The 14,415-nt window shown below is 46.3% G+C and overlaps 1 protein-coding gene across 1 annotated transcript in view; it reads right to left on the reverse strand.

The window, feature by feature from the left end:
- Window positions 1-4,851, reverse strand: part of DZIP1 (DAZ interacting zinc finger protein 1) — a 35,547-nt gene extending 30,696 nt beyond the window's left edge. The window contains exons 1-2 of the mRNA XM_066340458.1: window positions 4,843-4,851; window positions 4,284-4,778 (exon numbers count right to left, since the gene is read on the reverse strand). Of these exons, the coding sequence (XP_066196555.1) occupies window positions 4,284-4,778; window positions 4,843-4,851 (504 nt within the window). The remainder of the gene's footprint in view (window positions 1-4,283; window positions 4,779-4,842) is intronic.
- Window positions 4,852-14,415: the final 9,564 nt, after the last annotated feature.

Consider the following 14,415-nt stretch of genomic DNA (forward strand, 5'->3'; position numbering starts at 1 on the left):
TATATGTAGGTAGAGAACTATAAGGAAAAGGCATGACAACCATCTTCAGCAAAATACACAGACTCCAGCCAACTAGCAGCTCAGGTGTTCTTAAGATTCATCTAACACCACAAAGTAGAGCACCACACAGCTGGAAAAAAACAATAAAGATGGGTTTGAGTATATGAGTTGTAAGATGGCAATACTCAGAGGACATGTAAAATACTCAGACATTTAAACCAAGGTAAAGTAACAGTACACAATCTTGTAAGAAAAGATATGCAGCTACATTAGTATGCTACCTAGAATCCTTCTGAAGCACAAAATTATTTCAATTACTGTTTCTATAATTTGCCTATGAGTTTTGAATATAAATTTGAAGTCAAATTCAGATCCTGCCCTTTTTGAAATATCCTTTTAGTTCACCTTCAAATTATATTCTACTAATGTTCAGAATATATTAAAAATAGATAGGTAGTACAAGGACAGAAGCTACATCTACAAACTCTGTAACGTACTTTAAGACTATGCATGAGGGCCCCTAATCACTTTAGGGTCATTAATTACCTCTATCTCACACTTTTTTTTTTCAAATAAATAGATTTTAACAAACCACAGACATTAAAAAACGTCATTTTTACTTATCAGTGTGATATGACAGCAAGAAACTGGCTTAACAGGTTCAAGATCTTGTCACCATAATCAATGCCACAAGGAGGATCTGGGGAACTACAGGCCTGTCAGCCTCGGTGCCTGGCAATGCTCTGGAACAGATCATCTTAGTGTGATCACAAACAGGACAACCAAGAGATGAGACCCAGCAAGGGCTTAGGAAAGGCAGGTCCTGCCTGACTAATCTGATCCTTTTATTACCAAGTGACCTGCCTAGTGGGTGAGGGAAAGGCTGTGGATATTGCCAACCTGGAGTAAAGTCTTCAACACCATCTACCATAGCATTCTCTTGGAAAAGCTGGCAGCTCATGGCTTGGAGAGGTGCACTCTTCTCTGGGTTAAGAACTGTCTGGATGGACAGGCCCAGAGATTGTGGTGGTGTCGCATCCAGTTGGCATCTGGTCTAGTAGTATCTATAGGGATCAGTGTTGGGGACAGCCCAGTTTAATACATTTATTGATGACTTGGATGAGGGGATTGAGTGCACTCTCAGTAAATTTGCAGGCAATACCAACTGAACAAGAATGTTGATCTGGTGGAAGTGTAGGAAGGCTCTGCAGAAGGATCTGGATAGGATGAATTGACGGACAGAGGCCAACTTCATAAGGTACAGCGAGACCAAGCACCAGGTCCTTCACTTCAGCCGTAAAACCCCTTGCAGCATTACAGGTTTGGGGCAGTGTTGTAAAGCTGCTCAGTGGAAAGGGATCAGGGGGTGTTGGTCAACAGCTGCTGAACATGAGCCAGTGAGCCCAGGTGGCCAAGAAGGCCAGTGTCATCCTGGCTTGTATCAGCAGTACTGTGGCTAGCAGGACCAGAGCCCTGATTGTCCCCCTGTGTTCAGCCTTGGTGAGGCCACACCTCAAAGCCTGTGTTCAGTTCTGGGTCCCTCACTACAGGAAGGACATTGAGGTGCTGGAGCATGTCCAGGGAAGGGCAATGGAGCAGCTGAAAAGTCTGGAGGGTAAGACCTACAAGGAGCTGCTGAGGAGGCTGGGGGTGTTTAGCCTGCAGAAAACGAGGCTCAGAGACCTTATCATGCTTTACAACTCCCTGAAAGGAGAGTATAATTACACAGGGGTCAGCCTCTTCTCCCAGGCAACAAATGACAGGATAAGAGGACTCAGCCTCAAGGTGTGACAGGGAAGGTTCAGGTTGGACATCAGAAGTAATTTCTTCATTAGAAGGGTCGTTAAACATTTCCATGGACTGCCAAGGGAGGTGGTGGAATCACCATCCCTGGAGGTGTTCAAGAAATAAATGAACCCTGAACTTACTGCCATGGGCTAGCTGACTAGATGTTGATCAGTCAAAGGTTGGAATTGATGATCTCAGAGGTCTTTTCCAAGCGAAATGATTCTGTGATTATGTGAAATTCCCAGATCTCATATTACATTTTAAATGCTGCCACTAGTAGTCAGGTATCCTTATAAAATACACTTTTCAGCAAACACTAAAGCCATGAATAATTAAGACAAATTTTGTTGAGCAAATGCAAGACCTAATATAAAACCAAAATAAAGTGATATAGTATGGCAGCAAAGCATTACTGCCAACCAAGAGGGAGCTTACAGTGCAACAGATTGCACATGATTTACAGAACTAAATTGGCTGTGAAATAATGTTATCCATTCAAGCACAAACCTCATGTCAGTTTGACTCGCTGCTAGTGAAAGAAAGCTCTTACTGCAGGAGACAGGATTAACACAGGAAATATTTAGATTTTGAAATATGCAACACTTTTCTTGCAACTACTTTTCCCAGTGTTAACCACAACATGCACTTTATGCCTACATTGTACATGAGAATGTAAGATTTCTGAACAAAGTATCAAAAAAGTGAAAAATATTATTTAAAATAAAATTTGTATTACTCACATGAAGGTACTGACTAACAAGTCTTAAATTTATGACTTGTAGGTATCAGTACAACTTTAAAGTAGCATTTTATGGTTAAACTTACATTAGTGTTGGATGAAAGGCATTACATCTGAATTCTAAAACGTTTACATTAGCTGTAAACTGCACCTCTGCTAAAAAAAAAGCTTATTTGTAAACAAGTAACAGGCTTATTTGCAAAACATTCAAGACTTTAAGGGGATAGAATCTGAACTACCCTCTCAGGAACACCAGTAAAGCCCCTATTATTTAGCAACACAGATCATGGCACAGATAAATATCACCCAGGTGTTGTTTACTGATCACACTGCTACCCTGCATTTACAAACACTGGGAAGAGTTTAATTCATCTCTGGCATTCAAACTCAGAATCCTGAAAACACTGTAGGAACTTGAGGTATTGTTCAACATCATTCCCTGAACTCATTTTTTTCTCTTGTGAGCTTAACTTCTAGAGAAAAGAAATTACAGAGAAGAAAGAAAGGGGGAAGATCAGAAGTTTACTTTATATTAAATCAAATTACAAATGGGAAATAGATTTCCATCTCTGTTTTACTGCAAATGCCATTGAACAGATTCGCAATGAGACAAGTTCACTACCATGTCTTTCAGCTTCCACAGAGACAGTTGGACACTACAAATATTTCCAGAAAACTTGATAATATTTGGCAATCACAGTATGAGAATCATTTAAGTTTACACCTAAAATGACACATACAATCAGTTTTCTTTTGCAACACAGGACAAACTTCTTTGTGAGTGGCATAAAGGTTTTTTAAAAATAATACCATATCAGCAGCTTGTCCTTGAGACTAACACTTGAATGCATGAACCTTGCCTCATGAATAGTTCTACTAAGGGCATAAGTTACTTTTTCCCTTACAGAAACACTTGAGCCAACTTAGTTGATGTCTTAAATATTGAACTTTGCCTATAACTTTAAACACAGAAACCTAGCCTGAAGTCATGCAAAGTCTGTGTCCAGTGTACTCTTTACACTTCAGATTACATTGGAAGCTGAAATTTGCATTCCTGAAACCTGAAAATGCTGATGCTAAAAAATACTTAAATCAAACTATGACATCGTTGTAGTGAGACAAAAAACCCTCCCAATAAAAACAGAGTGTCATGACACTGTCAGTCAGAACAGCTGTGTACTAAGGTTCTTAAGGAAGACCCTTTCAGAAAAGACTGTTGTGGAATCAGAGCTGAGCTAACTCACTGAAGCTCTTTACCATCTTGCATGAGTCACCTCTGAGTCACATACACAAGCAGAAACTTTGCGCCTGGAGAACATCAGTGCAGGACAGTGACTTCTTACAGACAGTATATTACTGTTCAGCATCAGTTCTGATGGATTTGCCCTGTTTATTTTCTGACCACACAGTTGACAGAAAAGGAAAGACAGCAAGACAACAAAGCAGTATATATTCATCAGAGGTTTTGTATGTGCATGTATCTGACATTTCAGATGCATCCAAAGTGAATCCAAGAGCACCTGTCAGTAAAAAGAGGTTTTGTTAAAGATGATGTAGCACTCTCCCACGAGTCTCTGAAACACAGAAGGAAAACAAGTGCCAGCAATGCACTTGCTTTTGCAAGGTCACTGGTCCTTGCAGTTTCAGCCTTTCACCCAGCAAGCAACAGCAGAGTGAGGCTGCTCTGCCGCCCATCCCAGCAGGCTCAGAGCTGACAAGGTGTGGGTGACTGGGCCACCACACCCTCTCCTCTCACCTGGTGGTAGTTGGCTCGTGCCTCCAGCATCATCTGCTGGGTACTGATCATCTTCTTCCTCCGCCGGCATTCCTCCTTGAGCCCCTGGATCTCCTGCAAGCGCTGGGCCACCTCCTTGCCCAGCTGGTCACGCTGGCTCTGTGTCTCTCTCAGGGCCTCCTCCAGGTTGCCGAGCTGGGCGCTGAGGTACTCCTGGGTGTGCAGCAGATACTCGGTGGAGAGCTGTGCCATGCGCAGCAGCTTCAGCAGCAGCGGGTCTGCGGGGCCCTGGCAGTGCGGGCAGCGCTCCCGATCGGCGCTGCAGAAGGTGACATGCTCCAGGTGCGTCTGCAGGGCCGCCACGTCCCCCTCCCGCGACACCCGCTCCACGTCCACGGTGCTCAGCCGCCGCCAGTCCGGGTTCTCGTGCCGTCCGCGGAACTGGAAGGCGGGATACGCCGCCGGCCCCGCGCCGGGCCCGGCCGCCGGCGGGTGGTAGGTGCGCTGGGAGAAGGGCTGCGGGAGAGACACGGTTCAGCCCGGGCCGGCACTCCCCGCCCCACCGCCCGCCCGTCCCGGCGCTCACCATGTCCGGGCTCCGTCCCTGCGGCTCCGCTCGGCGCCGGCGTCCTCCGCGTCGCTATAGCAGCCCCGGCCTGCGCGGGGGAGGCGGCAGTGACGCCGGGCTGCACCGCCTCCCGCCCGCCCCGCCGCTCCCCGCCCCACGGCTCCGCGCTCGGCACAAACCCCGTCCTCCTCTCTCCCGGCATCCTCCTCCTGGCAGCGCCGCGCTAAGGAGCGCTCTCCCGCGGGTCCCGCTGCCGCGCACGCAGCGCATCCTTTACCATCTTCACACGCTACTCGCATCAACAAACGCATCCTCGGCTCCGCTCTTACGTTTATGCACCCTTAACACAGCTACACAGCGTACGCTTTCTCTCTCCGCATTCCTTTCACTTCTTTGAAGCCTGTACATGCCACCCTGCTCACGCTGCATCAACGTGCCTCCTCATCCTGTGCCTCCTCCGTGCTGCTCCTGACTCAAACCTTTCTCACCCCGCCATGACTTACACTCCTCTACCCCTGGTGCTGTCCTGTGCCCTTCTCCAGCCTCGCATACTCAACTTTCTCCCAGATGTCACACCTGTCACCTCTCCACCATCACTATTCAGACATATGTCGTTTCGCTGTACATCTTCACGCTGCTGCACTCTCATGTGCCTCAGCTGGTAGCTCTGTGCAATCTCCCCAGTGCAACTCCATACCCTTCCCAATGCCCACACACCAACCTGCCGGGTGCTTTCAAACACCTCCCTCACCTTAGCACAGTCACACATTTTTCATGCTGTTTCCATATGCTCTCCTCATTCATCGAATCAACACACCTCTGCCTGATATCAGCACACACCAGATCCACTCCTGCAACCATACAACCCTACAACCTCACCACTTCTAGTGTTTCTGTCTCGTTCTAGCGATCCCAAACACTTTAGTCCCATGAAGCACCTCATGGCTTACAAACATCACCTAGTTTACCATCCATGCCCAAAAACTTTTCTTCAATGCAACCAACAACTTCTGCCTGTATCCCTGTCTCATCTCAATTCCCAGTGCTCCCCAGTTCAGTGTTCCCTTGCTCCTGCTCAGTTGCTTCAAAACACTGTTTCTAAGCAGCAGCATCTTTCTCCTCCATCATACAAAATGACCCTATTCTCTCACTCATCCTTACTATTCTTCTCCAAAAACCTGCTGTTCCTGCTACCATTTCTTAATTTCAGTCCGCTAGCTATGTCTGCCTTACTGCCATGTTCCACGTCTATATCTCCCTAACTTTTCAGTCCCTTCCACACATATTTCAGTTTCTCATCTTTTTAGTCACTCCTAGATACATGCCTCTCCAAGAACAGTCACACAAGATATATCTGATCATACACTCCATTCCACAGGTTCCTCTACATCATGCATTATAGACTCACAGAGATGTTCTCAAGGGACCTCTGGTGATCATCGTCCAGTCCAAATTTCTGCTGCACACTAGTTCACATCACCTGTGGCATTTAAGATGAACAGACAATCCATAACCTCCCCATACAACATGCTGCATGTCTGTGCTCTCTTCCTCATGAAAACATTTTTCTTAATATCTCACCCAGTATCTGTTATTACCAAGGTTAAAAAATGGTTTCAATATTTTTGCCACAATTGTTCAAGTAACTGTAGGCCACTACAGTTCAAGTAACTGTAGGCCACTACTGGAGCGCCCCTTTGCCTTCTCTTCACCACACTTAACAAGCCCAGCTCCCTCAGCTTCTTCGCACAGGTCATGTAGATCCTAACCATGTTAATGCTCCTCTGTTCCCTTTCAGCTCCTCCACACGGTTCACACTCCCCCTTAGTTCATACTCCCCCTCCATTCACCTCCTAGGAACTTGTAATGACCCTCAGCTCTCATCTGCACTTTTAACATCGCTGTCTCCAACATAAACACTAACATGTCTACCAGTAATTACAATACAGAACTACTTCCACAAAAATACCAGCAATGTTACTACGTGCACCAACACGAGCACCCTCACAATTTACAAGCTCTTAGTTTTCTGTAGATATTCTATGTTGGTTGTTGCTTTTTGGACTTTGAACCTTAAGTGTGACCTTACTGGTCACACTTATACCCAAGGCTCAGTTCCATTTAGATTCATCACTTACCACACCACTTCTTTTTAATTTAGAAAGATACTGTGTAATGTTAGCAACATTGCAGTCTTCTACAAGGATGACATTTTTGCCACCGCCTTTTCCATGAACAGTGTCTCCAGCAAATCTTCAAAGAAATCTATTTAACATTTTTTGATGTATATCAAATATACATCTGCCTGGTTTACCATTGAACTCTGCACTGCTTTGAGTCCTGAAGTAAGAAAAAAACCTGCCAATCTTCTTCAGAGCTATTTCTAATATAACACAGACTCAGTTCCATTTAGTGTATAAATACACTTATCTTTGTAAGCAGCTAGATATTTTAAAATGCTCAAATACTGGCTAGTGTCAAAAATGTTCCTGCCCCAGATTCTTTAAAATGCCTTGAAAAACAGGCATTCGAATATTTTTTTTCTAATCAAAGGAACTGTTAAGTTACACATAATAAAATCTAACTCCCAAAGATTTAAGCCTAATATGTGCTCCATCTATTTGACATAAGAGAAATTTCTTTACACAAAAAACGTAAGTTTTGAAAGCTATCACTTTGTGTATCAAGCAGAAGGAGCCTGCAAAAGCACACATTAAAATAAGGGCCTTTCACTGACAGACGCATAGGTTAAATTAAAAAAAAAAAAAATAACCAAACATTATTTAAAGCCAGCAAAGTAAACCACACCTGAGAGTAGCTTATTCTCCTGAATCAATGTATTTAGCCAGGAATATCCATACAGATTTGAATGCTGCTCCAACTAAGCCTGCTTTAACTGAACGTGACCTTGCAGAGGTACATCATCTCTGCATTATATAATGGTCTTTGCTGGAAGGCACCTTAAAGACCATCTAGTCCCAACCAGCTGCCATGGGCAGGGACACCCAGCAGACCAGGTTACTCAGAGCCCCATCCAACCTGGCCTTGAACACTGCCGGGGATGGGAGGGGCACCACGAAGTTGAGAAGATGCACAAGCCGCTCAGGCGTCTCAATGGAGATAGAAAAAGTACGTAGGGACGGAGGCGGCCCTTTCCGATCCTTTTTCCCTTTCTTTCTGCCGGATTTACTCTATTCTGGGAGCTGTGCCCAGGAGGAATTTAGGGTCATCCCCCGCCCGCGAGGGCCCCTCGGTCAGGGGCGGCACCGCCTGCTCCCCCGGCCACCCCTTCTCCGGGACGGGCGGCGCGAGAGAAAAGCGGCGCTTCCCCGCGGCCCAGGCCCGGACCCGGCGCTTCGGGAGGCGGCCGAGCACGGCAGGGCCTGCGGGAGGCCCTGAGCCGGGCTCCATCTGCTCCCTGCCAAAACCCCCGGCTCCGCTCCGGAGCGCGGCCGCCTCGCCGCTCCCTCCCGACTGTCCCAGGGGAGAGGCCACGCCGGGCTCTGCCTTCCGCCACCCTCCTCCTCCCGGAGTCCGAGGGAGAAAGGGAGACCCCTGCGCTCACCTCGGGCTGCAGTTCCGCGGGTCCCGGCGGGCGCCGCAGGGCGCGGAGGGGCGGCGGGGCTGCGGCCGCTCCCGCCCCGGCCGTTACCGGCGGTGCCTCGGCGGCTGCGCCCCCCGGCCCCCGCCGGGCCCGTCCCGCGCCCGCCCCGCTGCCCCGAGGCCGGGGGTACTGTCTGCTCCGGGGGGTCGGCGGCCCAGGCAGGCGAGGGCTCCCCTGCTCCTTGAAAACCTGCCCGGCAGATGCTGATGCCCAGGCGAGATGTCCTTTGTCTTGGTCCGGCCCCGAGCTTCTCCGACCGAGAAGCAGCCTTTTCTCTCCCTTTTTGTAAAATGCAAGGGCAGTTACAACAAGCTTTGGAAAGGCTGCCTGTGGAAATTCAAGGCACGTTTTGCCACGCAGTCACCGAACACGACACGTTCAAACCTGTGGAGCAGCGAACTTCTTAGCGGGATGGGGACTCCCCGCCGGCGCGGGGCGGGCGGCGCGGCAGGCAGCGGCGGGGCGGGGGCAGGAGCCCGCCTGCCCACCGAAATGCACGGGGGTTTGGGGGCTGCAGGAGCCTGCCGACCGAAATGCATGGGGGTTTGGGGGCTGCAGGAGCCTGTCGACCGAAATGCACGGGGGTTTGGGGGCTGCAGGAGCCCGCCTGCCCACCGAAATGCACGGGGGTTTGGGGGCTGCAGGAGCCCGCCTGCCCACCGAAATGCACGGGGGTTTGGGGGCTGCAGGAGCCCGCCTGCCCACCGAAATGCATGGGGGTTTGGGGGCTGCAGGAGCCCGCCTGCCCACCGAAATGCATGGGGGTTTGGGGGCTGCAGGAGCCCGCCTGCCCACCGAAATGCATGGGGGTTTGGGGGCTGCAGGAGCCCTCCTGCCTGCTGAGCTGGATGGGGGGCTCTTGAGGAGCTGCAGGATCCCATCTGCCCGCCGAGATGGAGCGGGATCTCGGGATCTGCAGCACGCTGCCTATCCACCGAGCTGGAAAGGGGTCTGTGTGGCTGCAGAGGCCCGCCTGCCTGCCGAGCTGGAGGGAAACCCGGGGGGTCGAGAGCGTAGTGATAATCTCCGACGGGAGAAGGTGTGGATATTTCATGAGAATTTCCTGACGTATGCAGGAAAACATCATGTTCCAGTATAAGGATAAGGCCGGGAGTATGCTTTCCTGCAGGTATCTTAAACGAAGTAATGTCAGGTGAAGTTGTTATTTTCAATGAAAATATGTACTGTACCATGCAGACAGAATCATTCCAACAGCTACAGATTACATCAGATTCTTCTGATTTTTTTTCCTCTTCCCTGTAAGGGTTTTGAATTGTGTTTTTCCATTATAAATGCTGTGCAGCCTTTTTGGCCACAAGGAAGATTTCAAACAATTTGTATTTAATATAAATTATGCTGACAAATTCAGTGAGGGAGGTAATCATTAGACATTTACAGCACCCAGTCTTCATTTAGGAATTCCATTTGGCCTGGGATACACCACTGTGTTTTCCAAAGTATGCAGACTTACTGAGACATCAACTTACTTACTGAACCATGAAATTCTGTTGCGACAATGTAGATGTGGGCACATATGCTGTGAACACCAGCTTTAAGAAAAAAAGGTGATTATTCAGGTGCTTCAGTTTTTGGTGCTCCAAGGGTACCCCAGCATGCTCCAGTCACTAATGGACGTTCAGTCCAGGGGATCAGGCTAGTCTGAAGGAAAACTTGAACATATATTAAATGTGGACATCCAGTCCTCAGTACTAGTGATTTTTTTCTTCTGCAGATCTGCATCTGTTGGGCTACTAAAGCAGGCATTGCCAGAGGAAGATGCTTTATGAAAGCTTTAGTGTGGTAATCCTTAATTAAGAAAGGACTTTGAAAACCTGCAGTGTGACAGTCACAGCCTCAATGGGTCAGGCCTAGAGGCAAATATGCAATACAAGTTGATGAGCGCTTCATGGGAATGGTTGGAGCACTCAGAGAGCAAGATGCACAAGTGCAGTCCCTTGGATGCCCAAGAAATTTTATACTCCATGTCCTTAGAGTTCCCTAATGGTAACACCACAGTCTGTTCAACATGTGTTCTAAGGATCTCTCTTGCTATGGAAGTGGTTTTTATATCAAAGTAAATGCTAACTGTTTGAGAAAATGCTGGAAATGGTCTTCAGTTGATGGGGGGAGTGGTATATGAAGTGTGCAGAAATGTGGATTTTGGTTGCTTATTCTAGTATCGCTTTAGTACAAAATACACAAGCAGGCATTGGATGAGAGCTAGAACCAAGTTTTTTATGCTGAAGGGGTGGCTCTCACCCTGTCATTCTTTCACTGTTAATTTGTTCCAGAGCTTGATTAATCTTTAATTACTGGTGGAAAGTGGTACAGCCTCACTTGGCAAGGGTGGGTATTCTTTAACCCACAGTAGTGCAAATTATATACCCTTATATACCTTGGTGATGAAAGTACTCTCCTAAAGCAGGTGTGGATTTACTCGGAGAGGACCAAGAGCATTTGCAAGGTATTTGTGAGGCTCATAGAGTGTACCTGTGACAGGAGAACACAAAAATGAAAATATTTTGATTGTGGAGTGAAATATGATGACCTCCTGGCAATGGCTATTTGGGAAATGTCCTGGGTAGCAGGGGTACTGGGCACTGAGGGAGGCTGGGCAGGGGCAGCCAGGCCTGGCAATGTCCTCAGAGCACTGATGCAACATGTTACGTGAAAAAGTTATTGGTGTATTTTGTATTGGTGGAGGACGACTACACCTGTGGTACAAGATGTTTTAATTTGAGAGAGCAGTGAAAAAGTGTCTTGGGAACTGAGAAACAGACTCTTCAGTAACCTCTCTCCTACAGCACTCTCAGAGTGACGCATACAAGTAATCATTAACTCTGGTGGAAAGTTGACATCACCAGAATGGTGCAGGTATAATAATGAGTCTAGCCAGATTCTTAGTTTATTTAATCTTTTCCTTCCTTCCAGTTCCCACCACGGTAGCTTTTTCAATTTTCAAGCAAGCGTCTGTGTGGTGCTTTTTTGCTGGCTAGGGTTAAACCGTGACAAATACCTATAACACTTCAATTTGTTCAAACTTTCCATCACTCAGTTTACCTGAGGAAATAATTTATGTATTTTTATCACAGGAAAACAAAGTATTTAAAAGAAAGGTAGAATGAACCTCTCTCCTGACTTTTTTGTGTCACCTCCCTTATTCCAATAAATGCCACCAGCCACAATTAAGCAGTTTGAATAGGCACTGCTCTATGTAGTTTAATAAATTATATTTTCATTTTTATTTTATTTTATTTTTGAGTGCTTCAGACTCTTTTCAAATTAATTTTTTTAATCTTCAAATAAAACAGTTTCTCTTCACATAACAAGTCTAGCTGGATTTTACTGAGATGTCCAGTTCATTTATCTTCCTTTCTTCCAAACTCAGAAGGAATTCAAATTAACTATAGAAAAATGTCTGCAAAGACACTGAAACCATTGATGCAATTGCAGCAGTAGAAAGGTCACATAAGCAAGTACTTGGATTTTAACCCTTAACTGCCTCTAGGTGTATTTTTAATGGCATATGTTAGATATTTGTTCTTTTTCTAACAACTATATCACACTTTTTCACTAATGTGGCTATAATATCCTCCAGTTGGGTGGGTAAGAGAGGATGCTAGATGGGATCACAGACCAATGGCTTACATGAACTTGCAAAACTCTGTATGAGGGATGGCTTGAATGAATGCCTTGAGAGATGGAAACATCCAGTTAGGAAGGAAGAGTATGGAGGTGTCTGCTAGAGCAGGCAGAGGTAAGGTTGCACACATACAGGCTCTAAATTCTGGTTAAAGTGCTTGGAAGTGCGAGATTTGCTTGTTCAGTGTTTTGGCAGACATAAAATAAGAACAAACCTTCAGTGATGGCACAGCACTTTGTCAATGGTATTTTTCACAGTTTGTAAAATCAGAGATATTCAAGGGAAACAAAAAAACTTGCTGGTATCACAGGGGTTTGAAACTTGGAGTTGAGCTGAGAAAACTAAATGTCATTAATGATAGATAAACCAAACTCAGTTTCACAGAAATCAAAACTAGTTATGCAAATAGACTGAATTGCAGAAAGTGCCTAAATCAAGAAACATGACCAGTTCATTAAAGTTAACATTTTTCATATACTTTCAGAATATTTTCTGTTTCAGAAAAATATCACTATCTCAATATTTGAAGCAATTTTTTTTACTTTTAGAGTAGCATTTTAATTGAGACATATTTTATGCCCTAAAGAAAAAATACATGTTTTAATAAGGGCATGTTTTCATAAATTAAGTATTTTACTCCCTTGCTCTAGACAAGACTGGACACTCACGCTCCCTTTCAAGTCCAATGATAAAGATCAGCTTTTCCAAGTGCAAGTTTAGAGCATGTAAATTAAGTTATTGCACTGAACTGTGGGTTCTAGGAGCCTTTCTGTTTCCATTTACTGTAAAGGAATCCAGATGAAGGAATTTCCCCACAGCCCTCTCCTGTGAGCAACAATCTAAATGTGAAATTCCCAAAAGATGAACCTACATAAACAGAATCCCATGTTAAGCAGATGTACACTACTATTTCGTTTAGCTCCACCACAGCTAAGTTTCTGATAGGGATGTACATAGGTGAAAATAAAAATGAGGTACAAGGACTGAGAGACCTCTTACAAGAAGCAGTCCTGAGAATACTACTTCTGTGTTATCATCCTCTCACCTCCTCCTTTATTTTCATACTAGATTGTGCATGCAACACAACAGTCTGCTATATTGCTTCTATAGTGTAACAGTGGTTGTCTGCTCAGTTCAGTCTGCTATATTGCTTCCATATTCTTCCTGGATCAGGAAACTTGTTAGAGTGGTTTTGGAATCAAGATTATTAATTAAATTGTATCTATCAATTGTATCACCAAACATACCAGGATCCTCCACAGATATAACTATCTCCACCAAATGTCACCTTATTCAGTTCACTGTCTCTGAAGCAATGAGTAGCTTCAAGAGTCATTCCTTGCTAATTGCCGCCCTCTGATGTTACTATATACCAGCAGCAACTCAGGAAAAATTCCTTTGCTTTCCATCTTTCCAGCACTTTGAACGTTAGTGTAGTCTTTGTTCTCCACCCTTTCACGTCAAACTCAAAACTTCTGGTGGAACTTTTTTTCTGAAACCAGCCGAATTTTTATGAATACCTTTGAAAACATTTTTATATCTCAGTTATATTGCTTTGCAGACCATCACCAGCCAGTCAGGGGAGGTGATTGTCCCACTCTGCAGTGGTGTGGCCTCAGCTCTAATAATATGTGCAGTTTTGAGTGCAACAATGTAAGAAAGACATGAAGCTACTAGAGGGTGTCCAAAGGAGGGCCATGAGGATGAAGGGCCTAGAGGGGAAGCCGTATAGAGAACGGCTTAGGTCACTCTGTCTGTTCAGCCTGAAGGAGGCTGAGGGGAGATCTCACTGCAGTCACAACTTCCTCATGAGGGGAAGAGGAGGGACAGGCACTGATCTCTTCTCTGTGGTGACCAGTGACAGGACTGAGGGAACAGCCTGAAGTTGGGTTTAGGTTGGATATCGGGAAAAGGTTCTTCACCCAGAGGCTGGCTGGGCACTGGAACAGCTCCCCACGGCAGAGGTCACAGCGCCAGCCTGACAGAGTCCAAGAAGCTTTTGGAAAATGCTCTCAGGCACTTGGTGTGACTCTCGGGGATGCCCTGTACGGGGCCAGGAGTTGGACTCAATGATCCTGACGGATCCCCTCAAACTTAGGAAATCCTGTGCTTCTGTGATAAGGCAAGACTGTATCGCCCAATCCGATTTTCATTCTCTCTAATTCTCTGAGCAAATTGTTTACTACTTCGGACTCCAGGGATGTCAAGACGGGCAGAGACAGGAGATGAAATGCAGACGCAGACAGGCACCCGCCCCGAGCGCCGTTCCGCGGGCGGCCCGGGGCGGGGCTCCGCCATGTCCGCTGAGGGCCCGTGCCGGCCGCGCCGCCATGTTCGG

Source organism: Sylvia atricapilla, chromosome 2 (genome assembly GCF_009819655.1).
Source record: "Sylvia atricapilla isolate bSylAtr1 chromosome 2, bSylAtr1.pri, whole genome shotgun sequence".
Lineage (NCBI taxonomy): Eukaryota > Metazoa > Chordata > Aves > Passeriformes > Sylviidae > Sylvia > Sylvia atricapilla.